The sequence below is a fragment of the Colobus angolensis genome, unplaced genomic scaffold, assembly GCF_000951035.1.
Source record: "Colobus angolensis palliatus isolate OR3802 unplaced genomic scaffold, Cang.pa_1.0 Scaffold386, whole genome shotgun sequence".
NCBI classification, from domain to species: Eukaryota; Metazoa; Chordata; class Mammalia; order Primates; family Cercopithecidae; genus Colobus; species Colobus angolensis.
Window position 1 is genome coordinate 222,084 of NW_012117221.1, and position 22,983 is coordinate 245,066.

The following is a 22,983-nucleotide window of genomic DNA, read 5'->3' on the forward strand; positions in this document are numbered from 1 at the left end:
ACAGAGCGAGACTCCATCTCAAAAAAAAAAAAGGAGGAAGCTCTGTCTTTAAACACTTTCCTTAGATTAATTCAACAGGAACAGTATTAAATGAGATGATCAGTTTTAAAAGAGCTTTTGAAGATTATAGGGACAAATGTTACCTCTACTATAGAAAATCCAGAAAAAAAACCCTAGCTACACAAGGATATTGTTATACAGGTATTTTCATATGTATATACATTCTCTATACATATGAAATTATGGAAATAATTTGTATACATACAAATCTGTACCCTGCTTTTTTCATTTAACATTGAACAGAACATTCTTTCAGTGGTTGCTAATTCTGGTTATCATAATTATTATTTTAACACTATAATGTACTATTTGCCTAATGTAAGATAGTTATTTTGCTTCTGATTGGATCTTTTTTTTTCCCCAGATATAGACACTTGCTCTGTCGCCCAGCCTGGTGTACAGTGACACAATCAGCTCACTACAGCTTCAAACTCCTGGACTCAAGCTATCCCCCTGCCTCAGCCTCCTGAGCAGCTAGGACTACAGGTATGCACCACTGCGCATGGGTAATTTTTATTTTTTGCAGAGACAGGGTCTTGCTGTGTGACCCAGGGTAGTCTCAAACTCCTGTACTCAAGCGATCCTCCTACATCAGCCTCGCAAAGTGCTGGGTTACAGGTGTTAGCCACCATGCCTGGTCCCAATTGAATCTTACAAGTAATGTCATAACATCGTTTTGTTTGTGTCTTAGTCTCATGTCCTAAGTATTACCACGAAACGTATTTCAATATTAGGTTGAAATGTGAGTATTACATAACACATGGCTTCTTATGTCATGATAACTTAATCTCCAAACATGTTATAACAAATGCATTGTAAACAGCTTCCTTTAAAATAGATATAAACTAGAGTATTAGTTAAATGAACCAGTCTCCAATTTGGCAGATGACCAGCTCCAATGGAAGGTTAGCCATGTTCTGGCACACTACCAACAGAAATTCCATTATCTTTCTTTCTCTACGTAGATTTGGACTTTAGTTACAAAGAACCATTTATAGCTTCCATCCACACAATTTCTTACAACACTCAGATAGGACACAATACAGAAGGAGCAATCTGCTATTATCATACCTGTTGGCCAGTCACCTGAAATGTCTCCTCTGCATGTATACAGGTTATTTCCATAGGTTCTGTCCCAGATATGTGTCGTAACAATCGACAGGTCTACAAGAAAACATGTCTACAGTTAATTTTCACATCCTCATCCTCCACAATACATAGTATCATTTTATAATTAAAAAGAAAATTTTACAAATAAAATTTCTTAAAACCTATTAAAATAAACTGAAACATTACTGAGAAGATTATTATATTATATTGGTCACCAATAGATTCTCTGGGAACAAAGCAGATACCAATAAAGGTATAACATTGTTTCTACTTTCTATCCAATCATAGCAAGGTGGTTACAGAATATTAGAAACATAAGGAACCTTTGGAAGGACCTAGTAGTGCCCACATATTTTATATATAAAGAAATTTGGCTCAGAGAAGTAACTTGCCCAAGGTCTCACAGCTAAACTATGTCAGAGTTGCTACAAGCTACACGTTCTATCAACACCATCCTCCACTGGAGCTAACATTGGATTAGGCAGACTGGTATAATAAGGAGAGATCCTATATCAGAGGAAATTACTGAAAATCTTGACGCTTAAAACAGAAAATCAGAGAACTTTTTTTTTTCAATGTTAAAAAGATTTGTTGCAGGATTCCTAAAATAAGCAGTTTCCCTATAGTTATAATATTTGGTTTATAAATATAGCAGCATCAAATTTATTAAATGAAGAAGCTATATCTATAGTCATTTTAAGAATGTTCCCCCAGAAGTTTTTAGGCTTCTATGTAAACAAGTAAAGGAGAGGAAGCCAGTTCAATTCGTCTAAAGATTCCTTTTAACCATTAGTCTTTGAGATTTGGTGAGCAGGATATGTTAGATTATGTGAAGATAGTTAGATGGTTCATATCTGTGCATTTATATACATATTGGCTAGCAATTACCTCATACATATAAGCTATACATGGGTTCAGTTTTTTGTTCGGTTAGTGATATGGTTTGGCTATGTCCCCACCCAAATCTCACCTTGAATTGGTAATAATCCCTGCATGTCAAGGGCAGGACCAGGTGGAAGTAACTGAATCATGGGGGCAGTTTCCTCCATATTGTTCTCGTGATAGTGAATAAGTCTCATGGGATGTGATGGTTTTATAAACGGGAATTCCCCTGTACATACTCTCTTGCCTGCTGCCATGGAAGATGTGTCTTTGCTCCTCCTTTGCCTTCTGCTTTGATTACGAGGCCTCCTCTGCCATGTGGAACTGTGAGTTCATTAAACCCGCCTTTTTTTTTTTTTTTTTTTTTTAATAAATTACCCAGTCTTGAGTATGTCTTTAACAGCAGAGTGAGAACAGACTAATATAGTTGGGTTTTTTTTCTAGTAGATATCTGACATTTTCAATAGGCAGAAGGCTCAGAATATCAATTAATAAGCCTAACTGGAATTACAACACAAGTGTCAGGTGAAGCATCAGTAACTCATAACTAAGATTTGGAATTGTGTGTCAGATGTCTTCTCGTTGTCCCTCCTTAACTGCTCCCCTCCCTTCTCACATCTGCCATTTGCCCTGGGAGACTGATCTATATTGTCTACACCTATGTTTGGATAATTGCGATTATCCTAATGGGGTATCCAATGGGAAGCCCCATCCACAAATGAACAGAACTGAGGAGAGAATGGGCTTTGACTCCCACGCTCCTCGACTCCCATGCTCCTCCCAGGAGGGTCGCCTTGGGCTGTCTCTGGGCCTAGTCCTAAAATCACAAAGCTCTCAAGGCAGTTCTCTGAAAGGCTTCCATATTCCTCATTCCCCTGTTAATGTGGGCCTGGGGTGGTACCAGTCTTGCTACCACTCGCCCCAATTACTGTTCTCTCATGTATGTTTCCCCCATGCCCTGTCTATGCAATTGTAAATAGCTTCTTTATTAAACTCTCTTCAAATTATCCTAATTTGAGTGTGCCATCTCCTCCCTGCTGAGACCCTGACGGATTCAAACAGAAACAAGGTCATACGACGTACCTCCATGGCTCTACTCCAAGGTCTAACTTCTCTGAGAGGATAAGGAAAAGAAGATTAAGAAGTTCTTTTGTGGGTCTTAGCACTTTTTTTGTTTTGTTTTAGAGACCAGACCGTTGCAGGAACAGAACAGATACATGCTATGCTTTTAAGATTCCAAAGGAGAGAGAAAATGCTCAGATAAATTAACCCAAAACTGTATTTGTGTTAACATTCCCACATAGTTTAATAAAGCCATTATTAAACTACAATTTCTTTAGCACCTTGTTTACTCACCTCAACAAGCTGCTCTTTCTGTTCAGAGAGTTTACAGGCATATTCAGCCAAAGCTTCTAAATTTCCTTCTACTCCAGTAAGTTTTAATGCTTTTAGAACCACATGATCAGCATGGTATTTTAATAGATCTGCTGCCAGCTGTGTCGCTGTACTATGAAGCTGCAGATGTGTGTGTGGGTGGGGGAGTGGGGGTTGGAGAAGGAGAAGGGTGATGAAGGAAAGAAAACAAACAATAACATTTTGTGACCAAGCACCACATCAGCACTTTAAAACTATTGACAAAGAGAAGCTGCAAAGCAGTTCCATGGGTTCCACTGAGGGGAGGGTGTAAAGTTCCCTGTGTAACAGTAGGAGTTGTGTAGCACTGGTGAGCTTACAGTTTCTCTCAAGGGCAGGAGTGATATCTAATTCATCCCTTAACCCCCTGGTGCTAGTGCTAATGCTGTTTCTAGAAGATGAACTGGTTATTCAATGGCTGAGTAATCTTGTCTCTTTTTCATTCTGTTATCAACCAGTTCTTTCCCATGTAGCCTCTCCCTTAGGTGAAAAATGCTTCTGCTATCTTAAAGTTGGTGAGGAATGAAACAGCATTAAGAGTATTAAGAGTGCAATATTTACAGTACTAAGAAAATTGGCATTTTGTGATCCTTAATAAGTTCTTTTTTTTTGAGATGGAGTCTCGCTCTGTCGCCCAGGCTGGAGTGCGGTGGCCGGATCTCGGCTCACTGCAAGCTCTGCCTCCCGGGTTTACGCCATTCTCCTACCTCAGCCTCCCGAGTAGCTGGGACTACAGGCACCTGCCACCTCGCCCGGCTAGTTTTTTTGTATTTTTTAATAGAGACGGGGTTTCACTGTGTTAGCCAGGATGGTCTCGATCTCCTGACCTCGTGATCCGCCCGCCTCGGCTTCCCAAAGTGCTGGGATTACAGGCTTGAGCCACCGCGCCCGGCCCATTAATAAGTTCTTTAGCATACTTTTGAAAAAGTACCAATATGAGATTCAGTCAGTTAGGCATTTAACAAAATTTATTAAAAACCTATATCATGGCAAGCACTGTAGCACTGTACTAGAGGCTGGGCATACACGACAAGTAGGACACAACCCCTGCTCTCAGGGAGGTCAGAATCTGTCTGTAGTTGCAATCCAGATCTTTACTCTCTACCTCTATGAACAAATTGGGTCCCAGGGAAAACAGCAGATTAAAGAGTGACACAAACCCCATGGTTTAATTGACTTTGGGTGGAATGCATGGCTCACTCTTAGTGGATATCTTTGGACACTATTACTCCAAAATCTTTTCTTCTTATCTTGCCTTTTTTTTTTTTTAAAGACATGACAGGTTATTTTGGGGTTGTCCAAAAATAGATCATTTTTAATAACATTGTTCTCAGAAAACTCTGACTTTGAATTAAATCTATTTGAATGAAGTGACTTCTTTTTTCCTGGAAGTAATCCAATCTCAATTCAAATTAGAGGATTGTCTCCAAAATTAACGATAGGATAGTCTCTACATTCATTCAACTAAGTGAGAATAATTACAGTTAGAACAAAGAAACTAAAATACACTTTCCTTCGGAAACTAAATGCCACATAAGAACTTAAAAAGATTTTGTTTTGCCAGCAGGACCTTAGAGAATATCTAATGCCAGTCATTTATTTTACAGACTATGAAACAGCTCCACAGAGACTGTATCTTGCCAAGGTCACGTAACTCTTGTCACGTGTAAGAGAGGGAGGCAGGACAAATGCAAAGTTCCTGCTCTATGCCACGTCCTGACAGCAGCCTTATATACATTATCTCCCTTAATCCTTACAAGAATTCTATGAGGTTGACGTGGATATACCCATATAAGAGGTAACGAAAATGAAGCCTATGGAAAGCCACTCAGTCTATCACCAGTAGACCATGTTCTACTGATAGTCAGGATTTTAACAATACTTTAGTTAAAACTGAATAGTCTGGAATAAAATGTGTAGGGTTTTTTCTTTCCTTTTTGTTTTATTTTGTTTTTTCCTTGTGTCAAGGGCAGCAGGCTTTATTATAAAGCATAGAAAACCATGTCTTTCTATGTTTAACAGGATGTTTAAATGATTTCAATAGACATATCAGCACCAAGTAAGATGTGAAACAGATCACCAAGTATATAATTTATATAAGAAACATCCAAAAACCAATTTCAGCCAGGCATGATGGCTTACACCTATAATCCCAGCACTTTGGGAGGCCAAGGTGAAAACACTGCTTGAGACCAGCCTGAGCTTATAATAGTGAGACTCGGTCTCTACAAAAAATTAGCCAGACATGGTGGCATGCACCTGTGGCCCAGCTACATGGGAGGATGAGGCAGGAGGATCACTTGAGAGGTCAAGGCTGCAGTGAGCCATGTTCGCACCATTGTCTGGGCAAGAAAGTGAGACCCCATCTCAAAAATAAGAAAATGCTTTTAAAATTCTAATTTCATCGTCTTGAGCCCTTGACCATCTTCAAGAATAAAAAAGAATTAAGCCCGGGTGCAGTGGCTCACTTTGGGAGGCCAAAGCAGGTGGATCCCTTGAGATCAGGAGTTTGAGATCAGCCTGGCCAACATGGTGAAACCCCATCTCTACTAAAAATACAAAAATTAGCTGGGTGTGGTGGCTTGCATCTGTAATCCTAGCTACTCAAGAGGCTGAGGTATGAGAATCGCGCTTGAACCCCTGAGGTGGAGGTGGCAGTGAGCCAAGATCATGCCACTGCACTCCAGCTTGGGCAACAGAGTGAGACTCTATCTTAAAAAATAAATAACAAAAATAAAAGAATTAAGAAAGCAGAGTTAAGGGAAAGGAGAGGTCTGTGTGAGGAGGGTCTGTCTGGAGAGCTGCTGGGTGCCCACTGTGACTCCCTCCTCCAGGCATGCCTCAAAGTGGAGGGAGCAACAGGATATAGGGGTTGAGGGGAGGGGGTGGGGGTTGTGGGGGGCGACAGGAAAGCCTCTGAAGAACCACTAAAGTATCCATGAGAGTGAGAGTCTGCTGTAAATGTCTACCAAACCCAAAGCCATTTGATAAGGGTGCTGGTCACTAAAAACCTTCTGCCTCTCAACTTTCTCTCTTCTCTCTCTATGCCACAACGTAACAAAAATCAACAACAGCTACGTAATGGAGGGTGAGGAAAGTGAAAAAGGCAGAAGAGACCACATCTTCCCAAAAGCTCTATCTAGTTGCAGCTGGGAAAACAGGGAACAGGGGAGAAGATCTACAACTAAATGAAGATTTAAATACTGATTAATATATTGGAGGGAACATTCTACGTTTTCAACCGAGATCGTGTTTTGTGACTTAAAGCAGGAATTGGCAAATTTTTTCTGTAATGGGCCAGAGAGTAAATATTTTAGGCCCTATTGCGACTATTCAACTCTGCTGTTGTAGTGAGAAAACAGTAGACAGTAGGTCCATGGGCAGCATTGTGTCCCCATACACTCTACTGACGAAAACGGTCCAGTTGTAGTTTGTGAACACCTGACTTAAAGTGACCATAGGACTTTCAATAACCTGAGAGTGGCCAAGTAAGTCATGAGATGACCAACTTTTTATTCAGGGAGCAGGGAAACCCTCTCAACCAAAGGAATATTTTTTTTAATTTACTTCAGTGAGATAGAATTCATATACAACAAAAGGTACCCATTTTAAAGGTACTGTTCAGTGAGTTTTGATGAACATACACAGCCATGTAACCACCACAACAATTAATTTTGAACATTTCCAACATGCCAAAAAGTCCTCCTGTGCCCTTTTGCAGTAAATATACCCCAACCTCTGACATGAGATAGCCACTGATCTGATTTATGTCATTATAAATTAGTTTTGCCTTTTCTAGAATTGTTTTTTTCTAAATGGAATTTTATACATATAATCATTTGTGTCTGGCTTCTTTTGCTTAGTATGTCTTAGTGATTCATCCATATTGTTGCATGTATCAATACTGTTCTCCTTTATTGCTGAATAGTATTTGGTAGAATTATTCCAAAATTCATTTATCAATTCCTCTGTTGATGGAATTCTAGGTGGTTCTTAGTTTTTTGTTATTATGAATAAAGCTATGAAAATTCATGTACAAACTTTGAGAATGAGGGCATTAATAAAATCATGGCTTCAAAATAACTATGTCAAAGGAAAACTTTTTTTTTTTTTTTCTTTTGAGACAGGGTCTCACTCTGGCACCCAGGCTGAAGTGCAGCAGCGCGATCATGGCTCACTGCAGCCTTGAGCCCTGGGGATCGGGTGATTCTCCCATTTCAGTCTCCTGAGTAGCTGGGACTACAGGCGCTAACCACCACACCTGGCTAATCTTTTGTGTTTTTTGTAGAGATGGGGTTTCGCCATGTTGCCCAGGCTAATCTCGAACTCCTAGGCTCAAGTGATCCTCCCACCTTGGCCTCCCCACAGTGTTGGAATTACGGGTATGAGCCACTATGCCTGGCCTCAAAGGAAAACTTTCAAAACCATTTTCTAGGCACAGAGACATACTAATACTAATGCATTTCATACACCCATACAACATGAAAATTAGCAAAGAATTAGAAGAAGCTAAATTTCAAACTATACTTACTTCTTTCTTAAGTTCATTAAGACTGTGACTGATTTTCAAAATACTGAGTTCCAGTTCTTCAGCAATGCTTTTTGTTTTCTTGCTTTGCTAAAAATTTTAAAAAGTATATATGTAGTGTTACTGCATCTCTTTAATCTGTTAATTCCAATTTTATTTGAACTGTAAATTGTAATAAATTTTAATATTATTCTGTGAACTATAAAAGTAGGTTTTCAAAATTTACCTGTTTAAAGTTACAGTGGAAAATAAAATTTCAGTTTAGTTATATTTTTCAATGCTAACTACAAATAGGTGAACTTTTGTTTTTTATTTACTTATTTTTCTGTGAACCTATGGATTATATTGAAAGGTGAAATTTTAAAATCTAATTTTCTTTAATAAATTCATCAAGTCTAAAATTGATCTCTTTTATTTTCTGCCTAGAATGTCCATGCTTTCACTCCTAACCTAGTTAAAAATTAAAATCCTACTCGTCTTTAAGATCTTACATAAACGTCTTTTTCTCAGAAAGGTTTTTTCAGATCACTCAGTCTAAATCAGACCCTCTTCTTACTCACTGTAATCTTTTTGCTCAATAATCATCCCAGTTTGCAATTACATATTTATTTTTTCAGTCCAAACCATCTGGAATTTTTTATTTTTTGTTTGTTTAAAGTCTATCTTCCCCACTAGACCACGAAAGCTGGGCTCACATCTATTTTGCACACCACTAAATCCACAGTACCTGGCATAGCAAAGGATAGGTAGTAGAGATTCAATTCTTTGCATGATAAATAAAAACTAAATATCAATACTTCATGAAGCCTTCTTGAGCCCTCTCCCTAAATATAAGTTTGTCTTCCTTCAAACCATCTCAATGCATAGTCTACACCTTCTCTTAGGATACTTACAAAGCTATCTGTACTTGTCTCACCCCTTCCCACAAATTTCTATATTGTAAAATTCTTGCAGAGAAAGATTTTATCTTATTCATCTTTAGATTTATGGTGCTTGGCATATAAAAGGCACCAATAACAACTGCTGAAAAAAATGAATGAACAAAAAACACATCTAGCATGCAGGATCAGAGATCTGAGTGCTTGTGAAATATGCACAGGGTAAATTTGCTAAATTTGTGACATTTGCTAATTGCAAATTTGAGTATTAATAGAATCACATTCCCAACACAGAGTATTTCATCACAAGCAACTCTTTATAGTGAGTGTTGGACTTAAAATTTAACACTGAAGCAATCTACACTTCAGATTGTGTATCACACAGATAATTCAAACTAAACACAAAACAATGCTCAAGTCTCTCACACCACTCTACTTTAGGGCAAGATTCCGTGTTAATAAGAATATGTGCACTACTGTGATGCCAAGAAAATATCTGAGAAATCTGTGATTCATATCTACGTTCATTCATAAATTAATCTATTTACAAGGAAATCAACTGCTGCTTCTTTCTTCAGTTTCAGCCATATCTACCCTCCTTCATCATCTTTACTGCCAAAGCTTTGTTCATTACTTCCAGATTTGTACTATGGCTGCTGTATATTGTAAGCCATGTTAAATACTTTTTTGACAGAGCCTGGGCCTAAGAAATAAATAATCCTAGAGACATATCCCAGGGCTCTGTCTCTCCATTTTGCAATCCACTTGCTATAAGAGACTGTGTACACACTTCCTATGCTGTCCCATTTCCGTCAGTCTTGGCCGTTCATTCTTGCCCAAATAAGCTCCTCTGCTTGAAGCTCACCAACAGCCCATTTAAGGCTCATAGAGTGGCCGCCCACCAATTTTAGACCAGGAATTTGTGCAAGGGTGAAAAGCTTTTACTTGCCAGCTGGATCTACCCTTGTTTTCATTGACTCTACACCCCAATAAGTTTTCCAAATCATTGTGTGTGTAAATCAGCTGTCCTCAGAGGTAAGAACTGTGTATATCTGAATGGCTCCAGCAGTCAGGCTCAGGTCCCAAGAACTTCTAGATGGGGGTCTACTCCTCTGTTCTTCACTCTGAAGAAGCATTTTGGGGAGGAATTTTCCAGAGGTGAGTTTGGTGAAAGAGTGGGGACAACAGAGTAAACTAGTGATAGTGACAAAGGCATAGAATTCAGACTGGCTAGAATGAGAGTCAACAGGCCTGGAAATAAATGTCAAGTACTGTGAGTGCTAGATGGGAAGGATATTTTGGCCAACTAGGAAGGAGAAAAGGGATGTGACATCCTGTCCCATTCTGGAACAAATTCATACTCCTGGTGATTATGTTAGCTTCCACATCTTGCAAAACTTTATGGGAAAGCCATTATATAAGATTTACTTTGATTTTTTAAAAAGTTCTTACAGCTTGAATCCACACAGAAATTAACTGCTGCAGTTCCATTCTCGCCTGAGTTGACAGTTCCAAGATGCGTTCCCTGTGCTCATGGCTGGTGTAGGCAGAATCAGTAAAGTCCTCCGTACGCTCCAAGATGACTTCCAATGTCACAGAAAGGTTCTCTTTGGACTGAAAATAAAGATTCTCCCGAAGAGCTTCAATATTCATCTGAGAACAAAAAGGACATCCATCCATCAATGTGAGTCAATATACACACTTGACCAAAATGGGTTGTAATTTCTAACAGTGCCCAGGAAAACACTAACATTTTCTTTCCCCAAGCTGAGGGGAAATACAGCCACCAATGATATCTATATTCTCCACTAACCCAGGAGGACACATTGCTCAAAAGCCTTCAATATACATGCAAAGCATCATTCCTAGAGTAATTAATACAATGACATTCCTGTGGGATCAGTGAATACTAAGGCAGAAAGAGCATCATCCTGTAGCAACCAGCAGGAAAAATGAACTAGCCTCCAGGAAAAAGATTTGCACCTGAGAAAATGCATAGGCAAAGTCCTGGAAGATAAGTTACACCCAAATATGACATGCGCTGAGCCCAGGGGGAAGGATGATGTGGAAGATGTGGGGTATGAATGAGAAGGACTGGGGAAGGCATCCATTTTTCCTTCGTTAATTCAACAAAGACTCTCCTAGTTGCCTAACTGGTCTCCCTAAATTTTGTTTAAAATCCCCAATAACACCTTACTGACCCAAACATCCTCTACCACAGGGTCTATATAATCTAAAATATAAACTGTCTGATACTGCCACCTCCCTCTAGTAGCTCCTCACTATCTATAGAGAATCAAGCCCAAACATCTATGGTATAGCACAAAATCCTCTATGGCCTGTCTTTATATACCTCTCTAACAGTCTATCTCACCCCTTGAACCCCCTAACAACCTTTCACTTCAGCCACCCTGTTTGGAGCTCCTTGACTATGTGATGAACACATGCTCACGTATGCAGTCTTTCTCTCTCAGCTTTCTATGATGCATCATGCCACTTCAACCCTATAAAACACTACAGTCCATGAAATATGTCACACAGACAACTTGGGCCAAGAGGCAACAAGTGGTAATGATCATGATTATGGTCACAATGAATGTGATAATAAGGATAGCTTACATTTGTTTAACACTTTAAAGTCCTTTCACAAATGTTATTTTAATTAATCCTTATGTATGACCCATTTTAACATGATCCATGAAAATACCAAAGTTTGGGAAAGTCAAGATGCCAGAGGAGAGTCCTTGCTTCCCCTCCTGCTCTTGGCCCAAGTTGTGTCAGGTGATCACTCCATCCTAGGTAGACAGAAACTTGTATTTAAGCTAGGAAAGAATATGGATAATAGTAAGGTATAGAATTTACAATGGGGATCTTCTCAGAGAAGTAAATTTATTTTATTAATTTAAGAGAATTAAATTGGAGAATTTAAACAGAATTAAAACATAAAAATCAGTTATATTGGCCTCATACCATTTATGTTAAGGTTTTTTTTATTTTCCCTTTAGGGAGAAAATACACATGTTTTTAGACAGCAACTTAGTGGAGTTTTGTGGGTTTTTTTTTTAAAGAGGCTATTTATTGATATGGTTTCATAACATGTGTCCATATATTCATAGTACCAAATACAACAAAGTATCCAGTTTCCCTCCACAGATTATACTCTCCATCAGAAAAAAAGTAAGACGCCAAAGAGATAATCACAGACAGTGAGACTGAGCCTATTTATAACAGCTCTGCCTCCAGCATGCCTGATGGTGAGAGGGCAGCAGCCAGAGTTGTCGGCAGCAGCCACAGGCAGAGCACTGCCCCTCCTTCACTTGCACCAGAAATGCAGCGGCAAGAGGCGAAAGATGTCTCTCATCCGACTTGCTTCCCTAATTATCCTTTGACAACACATCTCCTCCCTCAGCATTTATAAAAAGGGAGGATTAGAAAAATAATCTCTAAGATCGCTTTCAGCAATAAAATTTCTAAGAGAAGGTTTGGTCCCTACAAGCTTCTTTCCCTTCAGGAAGGCTCAGTGGTAGGACTGGCATCATATAAACAAACCCAGAGGTGTCAAGTGAAAGGTCGTGGACTTTGGGATTAGACAATCCTAGGCCTAAAGAAGGGTTCTACCACTTACTAGCTTTCCTCCAAAAAAACAAAAACAAACAAACAGTATATAATTATATCCACCTAAAGGGCAGGTAGGAATTAAATAAAATATTTATTAAGAGCAAAAAGAGATATTCTTCCTGTTACTGTCTTTCACCCCATGTTCCTACTTAGACCTTCACACAATTAGAAATCCAAGTGCACGGCCGGTGTGGTGGCTCACCCCTATAATCCCAGCACTTTGGGAGGCTGAGGTGGGTGGATCACCTGCGGTCAGGAGTTCGAGACCAGCCTGGCCAACATGGCGAAACCCCATATCTATTAAAAGTACAAAAATTAGCCAGGTGTGGTCGTGGGCGCCTGTAATCCCAGCTACTCAGGAGGCTGAGGCAGGAGAATCGCTTGAACCCAGGAGACAGAGGTTGCAGTGAGCCAAGATCATGTAATCACACTCCAGCCCGAGCAAAAAGAGCGAGACTCTATCTCAAAAACAAATACATAAAATAAATCAAAGTGCAGTAAAATGGAAAGAATGTCATTCTCATCACAGTCCTGTCTGTTAGAAAGGTGGAAACTTTTAGCATTTGGATAACTTCTCAGGGCCTCAGTTTTCTGATCTGTTAAAGGAGGGCATTGTACCGGATGACTTCTTAGGGCCCTCCCAACTCAGACACTGCTCTTACCCTGAAAGCATCTTCACCATGTTTATGACTTCTGATGAGAAGTCAGACTTCCTGGAGTCACACTGCCTAGTTTCAAATCCCAACTCTGGTACTTAGTAGCCAGCAAGTTAATCTCCTTTCTGTTTCTCAAGCTCCTCAAAAGTGTGATGGAAATAATAGCAATAATTCTTTGAGGATTATATAAGTTCATATATTTAAAGCACTCAGAAAAGGGCTGGCACAGAGTAAGGACTCAATAACTGTTAGTGTGTATTACTGTTTATTTTTAAATTTTAATTATTACTAATTCTATCACTATAGTCTCAAAGTATCAACCCTCTAACACAGAGAAAAGCAGGAATTCTAGCAGAAATGATTTGCTGCTCGCCATCATCCTATGGATGGTACTGCTCAAAAATGTATGGCACTGCTCAAAAAACAGGAAGGGAACATTCTTTTAAACAGGAGGCTACAGCTAAATTATACAGCGAAGAAGGGCCAGAGTAGCTACTATAACCAAAGACCAATGTTCTTTGTAAATATACCTCTAACGTAAATATTACTGAGCAACAGGTTTGTACAGAGTGGCATTGCTTTAAATAGATATATTTGCTTTTGTGAAGCATTGTTCTAAAACATTACACAAAAATATGGATACTATACATAATGCTGCTCCTTTAAAATGGAAAGAAAAGACTGGGTGCAGTGGCTCATGCCTGTGATCCCAGCACTTTGGGAGGTCCAGGCGGGCGGAACACCTGAAGTCAGGAGTTTGAGACCAGCCTGGCCAACATGGTGAAACTCTGCATCTACCAAAAATACAAAAATTAGCCAGGCGTGGTGGCATATGCCTGTAGTGTCAGCTGCTTGGGAGGCTGAGGCACAAGAATCACTTGAACCCAGGAGGCGGAGGTCGCAGTGAGCCGAGATCATACCACTGCACTCCAGCCTGGGCAACAGAGCGAGACTCCATCTCAAAAAATTAAAATAAAATGGAAAGAGAAAAATCAAAATATACTCTCTTTATTCTTACCTTGAATTCCTTAATTCCAGTAAAAATACTGACAGATGAAATGTCAGTCTCTCCATTCGGTTTACAGTCAGTCACAATTTCAATGACCTTATCCAATGCCACTTTCATGCGGTCAAATACTCCTTCTTTGTTTTTATGGGCTGATTCGCAGTTGGGATGCCTCAGACATGTCTTCAAAACAATTGAAATTTTTATTTTAATATTTGATTTATGTCATAATGCACAAAAATCTTACAGAGAACATGTCATGCTAAGAAAAATGGTTCTTTACCAAAATCTCCTGGGTCCCTGGCTCACTCAGCTGCTTCTCCTCACTAAAGTGGAAGCAGGATGAGTAAAAAGCGATAGCAAGGTTAAATAAAAAAAATGCAGAGTGCAAAACTATACCTTTATACTTCAATAGTAAGTTTACTTAAAAATTTTTTGAGAAAAAATCTCTCCATCATGATTTAAACTATTTTTAAATGTTGCTTTACACATGCAAGAAATGAAAAAGAATGAAGAAAAATGAAATGAACAGAGATGAAATATGATCATGGATGCATCTTGACTTTTAAAAAATAATGTAAATGAAAAACTCAAGGGCCTAGACAAAACAGAGCCTTCTGAGTGGGTTCCATGAAGTCTCTGTTTTTGTGGCTTCACTGATTCTAGCACAGGGTAAATACTCTCAGAAGAAAAGGTTATTCCAAACAAATTGTTAATGAGACATTTTATTCATTCATTCTAGAATTGCACCAATTTTCTGGCCAATTGCTGTTTGGAAATACTCTTGACTGATAATTTTGTTAAAAGTGGAAAAAGAAATTAAAGGGTGAATTTACAGAATAACTAAGGGCTGACTTCTTACTCCACTGTACTTAACAAATCTTAACTTGCCTCGCTTTTTCTAGAGCACATGTGCTGGCTCCTCAACGAGACTGGCAAAACCCTGCAGGCAGCGACCACGTGTGACAGGCCTTAATTTATAGCACCTGATACACCATGTTCTGCTGAGCTGTTCAATCAAAGTTGACTCATAAATTAATTATTATTTGGAGTTGGGGAAGAAAGTTAGCATTCTTATAAATAATAACTGAGATTTAACTATTCAGGCCTATGTTCTAAGTTATCACTTTGATCTTTTTTAAAATGTAAATTATGTATGCTAAATGCATTTCGTTAGGTTTTCTAATTATTAATTTCTTACACAGTAAAACAAAAATTCTCTTACCTTTGAAGCTGTGAGAAGCATCATCGTACACTTTTCAAGAACTGCCCTAGCTGCTGCCATTTTTGCCTTTTTCTTTTCATCTTTCAAATCCTAAATATGAAATAAAATCAAAGAGGATTTCTAAGATCATGTAAACAATCCAATTTCTTAAGAAAGTATTTATTCAACAATAATACTCAAAAATTCAATAATATTAAGTGAAAAAAAAACAGGATAAAGTTTTACAAACTGTCACTGCTTCAATATAAACACATCAACACAATATAAGCAGAAAGAAAAAGCTACTCTTAGTAAGGGCTGGAGAGCCAGGAACTAAAACACAGGTAGAGGCTGTACGTGGTTGACATTCTGGCGTTCTGTCATACCTGACATTCTCACGCCAAGTGCACACACTGCACCCCTAACCAGAAACACCCAGCCTATGTCTTACTGAACTAAAAGTAAATTGTCTTCTGAGCATCTATCGACTATTATTTCCTTCAAAACAGACACTTAAAAGTTGATTATTTAAGGAGCCTTGTCTAATCCCATCTAACTGCTATACATCTCAAATTGCGGTTCGTTTGTCTTACTCTTAACCAATATGCTGCTCTGAAATATTCTTAAGATGTTTCTTTGGTAGATAACTTTCCCCAACAAGATTGAAAAGGAACACTTAAGAAAGCATTGTGGATTGAATTTGGTTTGTTGGGGGGTGGCTTCTCCTCACAGAGCCCTCAATAGAACGTGTGCTATTATATGAGGTAGCCAAAGTTTGCTGATCAAATCTACAACAAAATACTCTGTTAATAATTCGGTTATTATATCTAAATCAGAGGTAGGCAACACTTTCAACTAAAGCCCAGATAAACATTTGAGGCCTTCTGAACTATATGGTCTCCATCACAGCTACTCAATTATGTCATCGTAGTGTAAAGCAAACAGAGACAAGACACAAATAAATAAGAACGGCTGTGTTCCAAGAAAACTTTATTTATGGACATTGAAATTTGAATTACATAAAATTTTTCTCTGTCACATTAGTCTTTATTTGTAAGTTAGATTAAAGGCCCTTTCTTACAAATAAGAAAAAGCTAACATTTGAGTATGATTGGCCTTTGAAAGTAAATTTGCTTGAATAAATTAGAATGGATTCAGAAGTTAGTCCTACACAATAGTATCACTCCTACTCACTTGCATCCCAATATAGATTTAATACGAGATAGAGATGGAATTACAAATAGTGTACAACAAAGTGCGTATAACCCCAAAGCTAATGCAGATCACATCCCAAAGAACTGTGTCCTATATGTGAGCGTCATCCATCATGGGTACCTATAGATAAAGGTTGAGGTTGCTTATAAAATTTCCACCCATTCCTCTTGTCTTTAACGTTTTGGACAGGACTCCTTTCAAAACCACCTGTGGGTCTAGCTAACAATTCATCAGGTGTGTATGCCATACCTAACACTTATAAGCCACATATGACACCATATGATGAATAGTGATAACAAGCGACAGAAAAAGATGGCATCTCAACCTGGAAAGTGTTGGTCCACAGGACAAAACAGAGGCCCATAAAACCCAGATGGTCCATGAAGTACTAAGCGAAGCTTCCCAATACCTCCAGAAGTACTTTCCCAGACTTGGGTAAGGCTGTCACCACTGCCACTTTCTTTTCTTTTTGAGACAGTCTCCCTCCCTTGCCCAGGCTGGAGTGCAGTGGCGTGATCTCAGCTCACTGCAGCCTCTGCTTCCCGGGCTCACGCAATTCTCGTGCTTCAGCCTCCCGAGTAGCTGGGATTACAGGCATGTGCCACCACATCTAGCTAATTGCTGTATTTTTAGAAGAGATGGTGTTTCGTCATGTTGGCCAGGCTGGTCTCTCTCAAACTCCTGACCTCAGGTGATCCGCCCACCTCAGCCTCCCAAAGTGCTGGGATTACAGGCATGAGCCACCACGCCTAGCCTTACCACTGCCACTTTCTACCACCTTGGTCCAGGTCACCATCATCTCTCAATAGATTACTGTAATATCCTCTTGAGTGGTCTCCCTGTCTCTGCCCTTGTCTCCATGCAAACCATTCTCAACATGGCAGCTAGAGTGATACTGTTAAAATGTAAGTCAGAAAATGTCATTCTCCTACTCAAAACCTGCGGTGGCTCCCCATTTTACTTAAAGTCAAAGTCCTTACACAGTTCGGCCTGCCCACTACCTCTCTGATTTCATCTTATTACCCTTCCCCTTTGCTCACTTTGATCGATCCACTGGCCTTCGTGTTCTTTGGACACAACATGCATGTTTCTGTTTTATTGTCTATCTCCTCCCACCCCTACTAAAACGTAAGCTCCATGAGTGCAGAGGCTTTTGTCACTTTTATTTACTGCTGAATCCTCAACACCTAGTGTAGTATTTGGTTAACAGTAAGCAGCTTATGAATATTTGCTGAGAAAACTGAGAATGCACCTCACCTATAGCTCTTTGCAGGATATTTTGACTATTCTAAAGGAGAAAGTATTTCAACCCTGGATGCATATTCCATAAAAATGACCCAGGAGTAGCACTTATCAAACACAAAGATGATAAAAAGGCTGCCAGTAAGTTTAAGGGGTCTCACATTTAATGAGCTAAATTGTTAAAAATAGATACCTCTTCAGCCAGAAGTTTTTAAATGTTGGATTACAATATTACAAGAATTGAGAAAAATAAAATGTTCTCCATGCCAAATTTCTAACTGCAAATCAAAATGATGGTGAAAGTTTTTCAGTTACGTCCAGAAGCTGAAGAGGATCCTGTAGGAAGTGTAACTGAAGGATGGCAGCTTTAGAACCTATGACTCATGCCACACTTGCTCAAGGGATCAAGAAAATGCTAGATGATAAGCTATTATTATTATAAAAATATTCCAGCTAATAATTTTCATTGGGGAGAATGAGGAGAAGAAGGAAGATTAAGAGAAGGGGAAGGAAAAGAAAGGAAATTTGTTTTATAAAGAACAATACTGGCAGAGAGAAAATGAAACAATAAGGTACCTGCCCACAGAAATATCATTGGTATTAGAAACCAATGCCATTATTTAGCCTGCCACTTTCCAGACCAATACCCATCTTTCAACTCCAGCTGCAACCGGGAAAGTTCATATCAAAAACTGAGAGAATACCTATGGGACTACACCCAGAACCATCCCAAGAAATAGTCGATTATTATATATATTTAACCTGCCAACAAGACAGACTCCTACACAAATACCCCAACAAGGAAAAGTCAATCCTAGACATAATACGATCTTCTGTCTCCCAAAACTGAGAAGCTTATTGTCTGACTTGGGGAACAGACCCACAAAGAACTAAAAAACGACTATCATGTTGTAGTTTGAGAACTACAGGCTTTAGTATCAGATATAACTGAGTTCAATCTGCTAGCATAGTGACCTTGGGAAAGTTTATCCTTGTCTCAGGTTCAGTTTCCCTGTATGTAAAACAGTAGTAACAATATCTACCTCATAGGGATGTTTTGAGAATTAAATGAGATCACGTACATTAAGTACCTAACACATAGGCAGTGCAAATAACTAATGGCTTGGGTTATTACTATTAATCTAATATGGTAAGAATAACAAATATCTAACAACATACTATAAGAATACGTATGATGACTCAATTTTACGTGCCTGAGCCCTGGTAAAGGAATCAAATGGAAAGCTTCATAAAAGCGAAAGTAATCAAATACAAAGAAGTACTTGAGTTGAGCCCTGAAGGCAAGAATGACCTTTCCCAGTGTGTAAGGCGGGAACAAAATTAACTGTTATAAATGTACAAAAAAAGACATACAGATCTACTGACAGATCTACTTTGCTGGCTTATTTAGGAAAGGCTTTCAAGACCAAGGCTATAGACTTAATAAGCAAAGAAACCAATCCAAACAATCCTAAAGATCATACCTCCATCCAAACTAAAAAGTATGCATTTATCTGAAGATTGTAAAATGTGATGAATACATACATTTTGTCTATCTCCACTCAGATGTGCAAACTCCACCATTTCATTTCCAAATTGACTGAATATTTGGACAAACTCTTGAAAGCTATTCACTTTCTCTAGTCTTTCCATAGTTGCAAGAACCTACAAAACAGAGAATATTTCATTATTTGGTGATAGCTACGCAAGAGACTGAGATTGTCAAGGCTAAGTAGAGAGGAAAAAGGGAAAATTCTGAATTCTAGGTGAAAGTTGAGAAGGAGGAGCCAGAAAGAAGACACAGAAGGGGATGCTCAGAGAAGTAGAAGTAGATTCAAGGCACAGAATTATTAGGGGAATGATTTGTTTATAGGATGAGATTTTGAGTTACTTGAAAAGGAAAAGGAAAAAGAATAAAAGAAATGACTACATATACAAAGGAAGGGATCATTTATGTAGCCAAGTCTAGGAGGTGGGCATGGGCAGGACTACAGTAATCAAATCTTCAGAGAACTGGGAAGGGGTGAGGATGAAAGTCAGCACACACAAGCTTTAAGGCTCAGTGAACCAGTATAACAGGAACACTAACATTCTCAGGAAAGCAGAAGGAACCTCATCATCTGCAGAGTATGGAGTTGAAAGGGAAGTGTGGGACTTTAAGAGGAGGAAAATCAGTCTGGTTCAGTCAGGAATAGGCCGTCAGGGGTGAATAAAGAGTGTGAATCTGTGGTAGAGCCAATGACTAAAATGTTATGTGCTTTCTTGATGTAAGAAATAAAGTAAATAGATGTGAAACATATTTTCAAATACTTTTCTTTAAAATAACACGACTAGATTGTTTTAGTCAGAACAAGATAGGTTAAAAAAAACACAGATATCCTGTGTTTACTTATTTTTCATGAGAATATGATGAATATCTGGCATGTTAATCTGCCCTGGCAGCTCAGGAAGTTCAGGCAGCTAACACAGATAAGGCACATTGCCACTGCTGTGCAGAACCTCCATCTTTCAAAGAGAGGAAGGTTGTTTCTGTTTCTCTAGTGCTGCCAGATCCACCTCTCCAATTTCTCATTCATTCAACATTCATCAGGTGGTTTTATCCTCAAATCCTACTAAGACAACCCCTACCCTAGCCAACTGCTCTCCTCTTTGCCTAGGGAATTATCCAAAGAAAGAAGTGATCGTACAGACCCTGGATTCCCAGATGATCATGGAGCATGATCATCATCTGAGAGATTAACTTCTGGACTGGAAGAGTCTAAATCCGTTCTGCACGTTTTGAGATCATTCAGTAACATTTAGGGACTCTGCATACAGAAATTCTGTAGCTGTGGATAATTATCATTTCCACTGATTTAACTGTGTCTTAAGTTATATATTGTTCGTCTCTGATTTGGGAGGGAAAAAAAGTACTGAAGAATTCAGTATTTTTATCAACTAAGTTTCTGCTACATATATCATCATAGTGCTTGCCTTTTCTTTCCAAATGTTGTACACATTTAAGGCTTTTATCAATAAGCCTCAACAAGTGCATAATGATTCTCTAAGAGGAGACACTACTTGCATTCAGAAGTTTAGGCACAGTATACTTATCATTTAAGAATTACACGCACAGAAGAAACACTACTTTTAAACTACAGACAGAGTTATAAACAATTATAATAGTCAAGCATTGCCAAATTACTTAAATTAACCTAAAAAGAACTTTTTTTTTTTTTTTTTTTTTAAGCAATGCTCATACAGGCATAGCTCCAGGAGGAACCCAGGGCCCAAGTGTATTCAATGTGTAGATGATCAATGTGTCAATGTATCCTGCAATTCACATTAATTCCCACAGCTAGCTGCACTCTCCATCCACACGTGAGCCAAGTGATCCACCACTAAAAGTCATAAGAAGCACTTTGAACAACACAGAAAGACAAAAATACAGCAACATCAGAAAGGTAAGTACCTTATTTCTTGATGTTATTATCTGTTTAATGACTACTCGGTCTGCCAGCAACAACACCTTTGTCACTGAAGAAAGAAGTAATCTTGCAGCCTTTATCACTCCTGTTTTGTCTGTAAAAATTGTGATCTGCCCATCAGATTCCAGATGGTTCAAGTTGGTTATGTCTGTCAATGCTGCAATTGTTTCTCCTAACAAGAAAGGAGAGAGGGTAAAGTTAAACTGGCAGTAAGACACACAAATTAAAATCTAGACTTTTCTCTAACCTTGAAGGTAAGGCACAATGAGGAGGAACTCAGCTTTGGACTCTTACTTCAGGAACAAGAAACAGTTTCACCTTGATGATTGTAGGGATTATCATATGAAGCTTTCTAACCAGAAAATAATAGCACACTCTTAAGAACGGTGACAAATTTTGCCCTCACCCAGTTTGAAAAACATCATAATTTTTGTTTCCAGTGGTAATGCAAGCTACACAATCTAAAAGCTCCTGCCCTACAAGACAGTAAGAGAAGTCCCATGAGTCAAAAACTAAAGAATACCCTAAAACCAGAGCAGTAAGCAGGTGCCAAGGCTTGGACTGGGGCCAGGCCAGGGAGAAGTCAGGGGTCACTGCTGATCTCCACAAGCTGAAGGGGCTTGAGTTTTCAGGAATCCTCAGGGAGAGAAAAAAGATAGGGCTTTGGGCCCCAAGGGATGACATCTTCAATATATTGGGGACCCAGAAATAACTGTCAATAGGCAAAAAGAAACAATAAGGAAGTTTGTCAGACAAACAAAGCCTGGACTTTGGGTGGGGAAAGTAAACAAAACAAAAGCCTCCGTCCTGAGAATTCAAACGACAGGCTGGCCCTCATTCAGGCTGCAGTTTGAATTTATATAAACTTCATATGATGCCTGGCATAAACCATTCTATTAATTGAGCTCCCAACCCTGTAGAAAAATTATCTTCTTCACTGTTGCCATAAAAACTTTCGATTTCTGTAATGGTAATTATCTACTAATAAAACAGTACAAGTGTTTGCCTCCTCAAGGCTGTAACATTCTTGAAACCTCCATACTGTTATAAGTTAAAAAGATTTTAAAAATAATAAACCTTTAACCAACTTATAGTGTTCAAGATCATTTTTTAAAGTCCTAAATACACCTGTGTGCCTAATGGATTGATTTTCTTACAAAAGCCCTCCTGTCAATTCTATTACATATACACAATAATGTGTCTGCTCATAGGCTAAGGATCCTGAGTAAAAAGTATTGGAATCTTAATGGAGAGGCCACAGGGTGAAATATAAGTCAAGGTTTAGAAATCAGTCTGGCAGGCACGGTGGCTCACACCTGTAATCCTAGTACTTTGGGAGGCCAAGGCAGGCGGATCACCTGAGGTCAGCAGTTGAAGACAAGCCTGGCCAACATGGTGAAACTCGGTCTCTACTAAAAAAATACAAAAATTAGCCAGGTGTGGTGGCAGGGGGCTGTAATCCCAGCTACTCAGGAGGCTGAGGCAGAGAATCGCTGGGACCTGGGAAGCAGAGGTTGCAGTCAGCTGAGATGGCTCCACTGCATTCCAGCCTGGGTGACAGAGTGAGACTTGGTCTCAAAAAAAAAAAAAAAAGAAAAAGAAAAAAAGAAAGATCAATCTAGTAGGAGTACATAAAACAGAATGGAAAGGAAAGAGGCTATTGTATCAATTGTGGGTGTGAAATACTAGGGACCTTACTAGTAT

The 22,983-nt window shown here is 38.9% G+C and overlaps 1 protein-coding gene across 1 annotated transcript in view; it reads right to left on the reverse strand.

Annotated features, from left to right (window-relative positions):
* CTNNAL1 (catenin (cadherin-associated protein), alpha-like 1) overlaps nucleotides 1–22,983 on the reverse strand; it is a 57,047-nt gene that overhangs the window by 28,532 nt on the left and 5,532 nt on the right. Inside the window, exons 2-9 of the mRNA XM_011954582.1 lie at nucleotides 21,264–21,451; nucleotides 19,358–19,477; nucleotides 15,377–15,466; nucleotides 14,164–14,334; nucleotides 10,324–10,524; nucleotides 7,997–8,083; nucleotides 3,409–3,567; nucleotides 1,132–1,224 (exon numbers count right to left, since the gene is read on the reverse strand). Coding sequence (XP_011809972.1) covers nucleotides 1,132–1,224; nucleotides 3,409–3,567; nucleotides 7,997–8,083; nucleotides 10,324–10,524; nucleotides 14,164–14,334; nucleotides 15,377–15,466; nucleotides 19,358–19,465 — 909 coding nt within the window. The 5' untranslated portion in view covers nucleotides 19,466–19,477; nucleotides 21,264–21,451. The remainder of the gene's footprint in view (nucleotides 1–1,131; nucleotides 1,225–3,408; nucleotides 3,568–7,996; nucleotides 8,084–10,323; nucleotides 10,525–14,163; nucleotides 14,335–15,376; nucleotides 15,467–19,357; nucleotides 19,478–21,263; nucleotides 21,452–22,983) is intronic.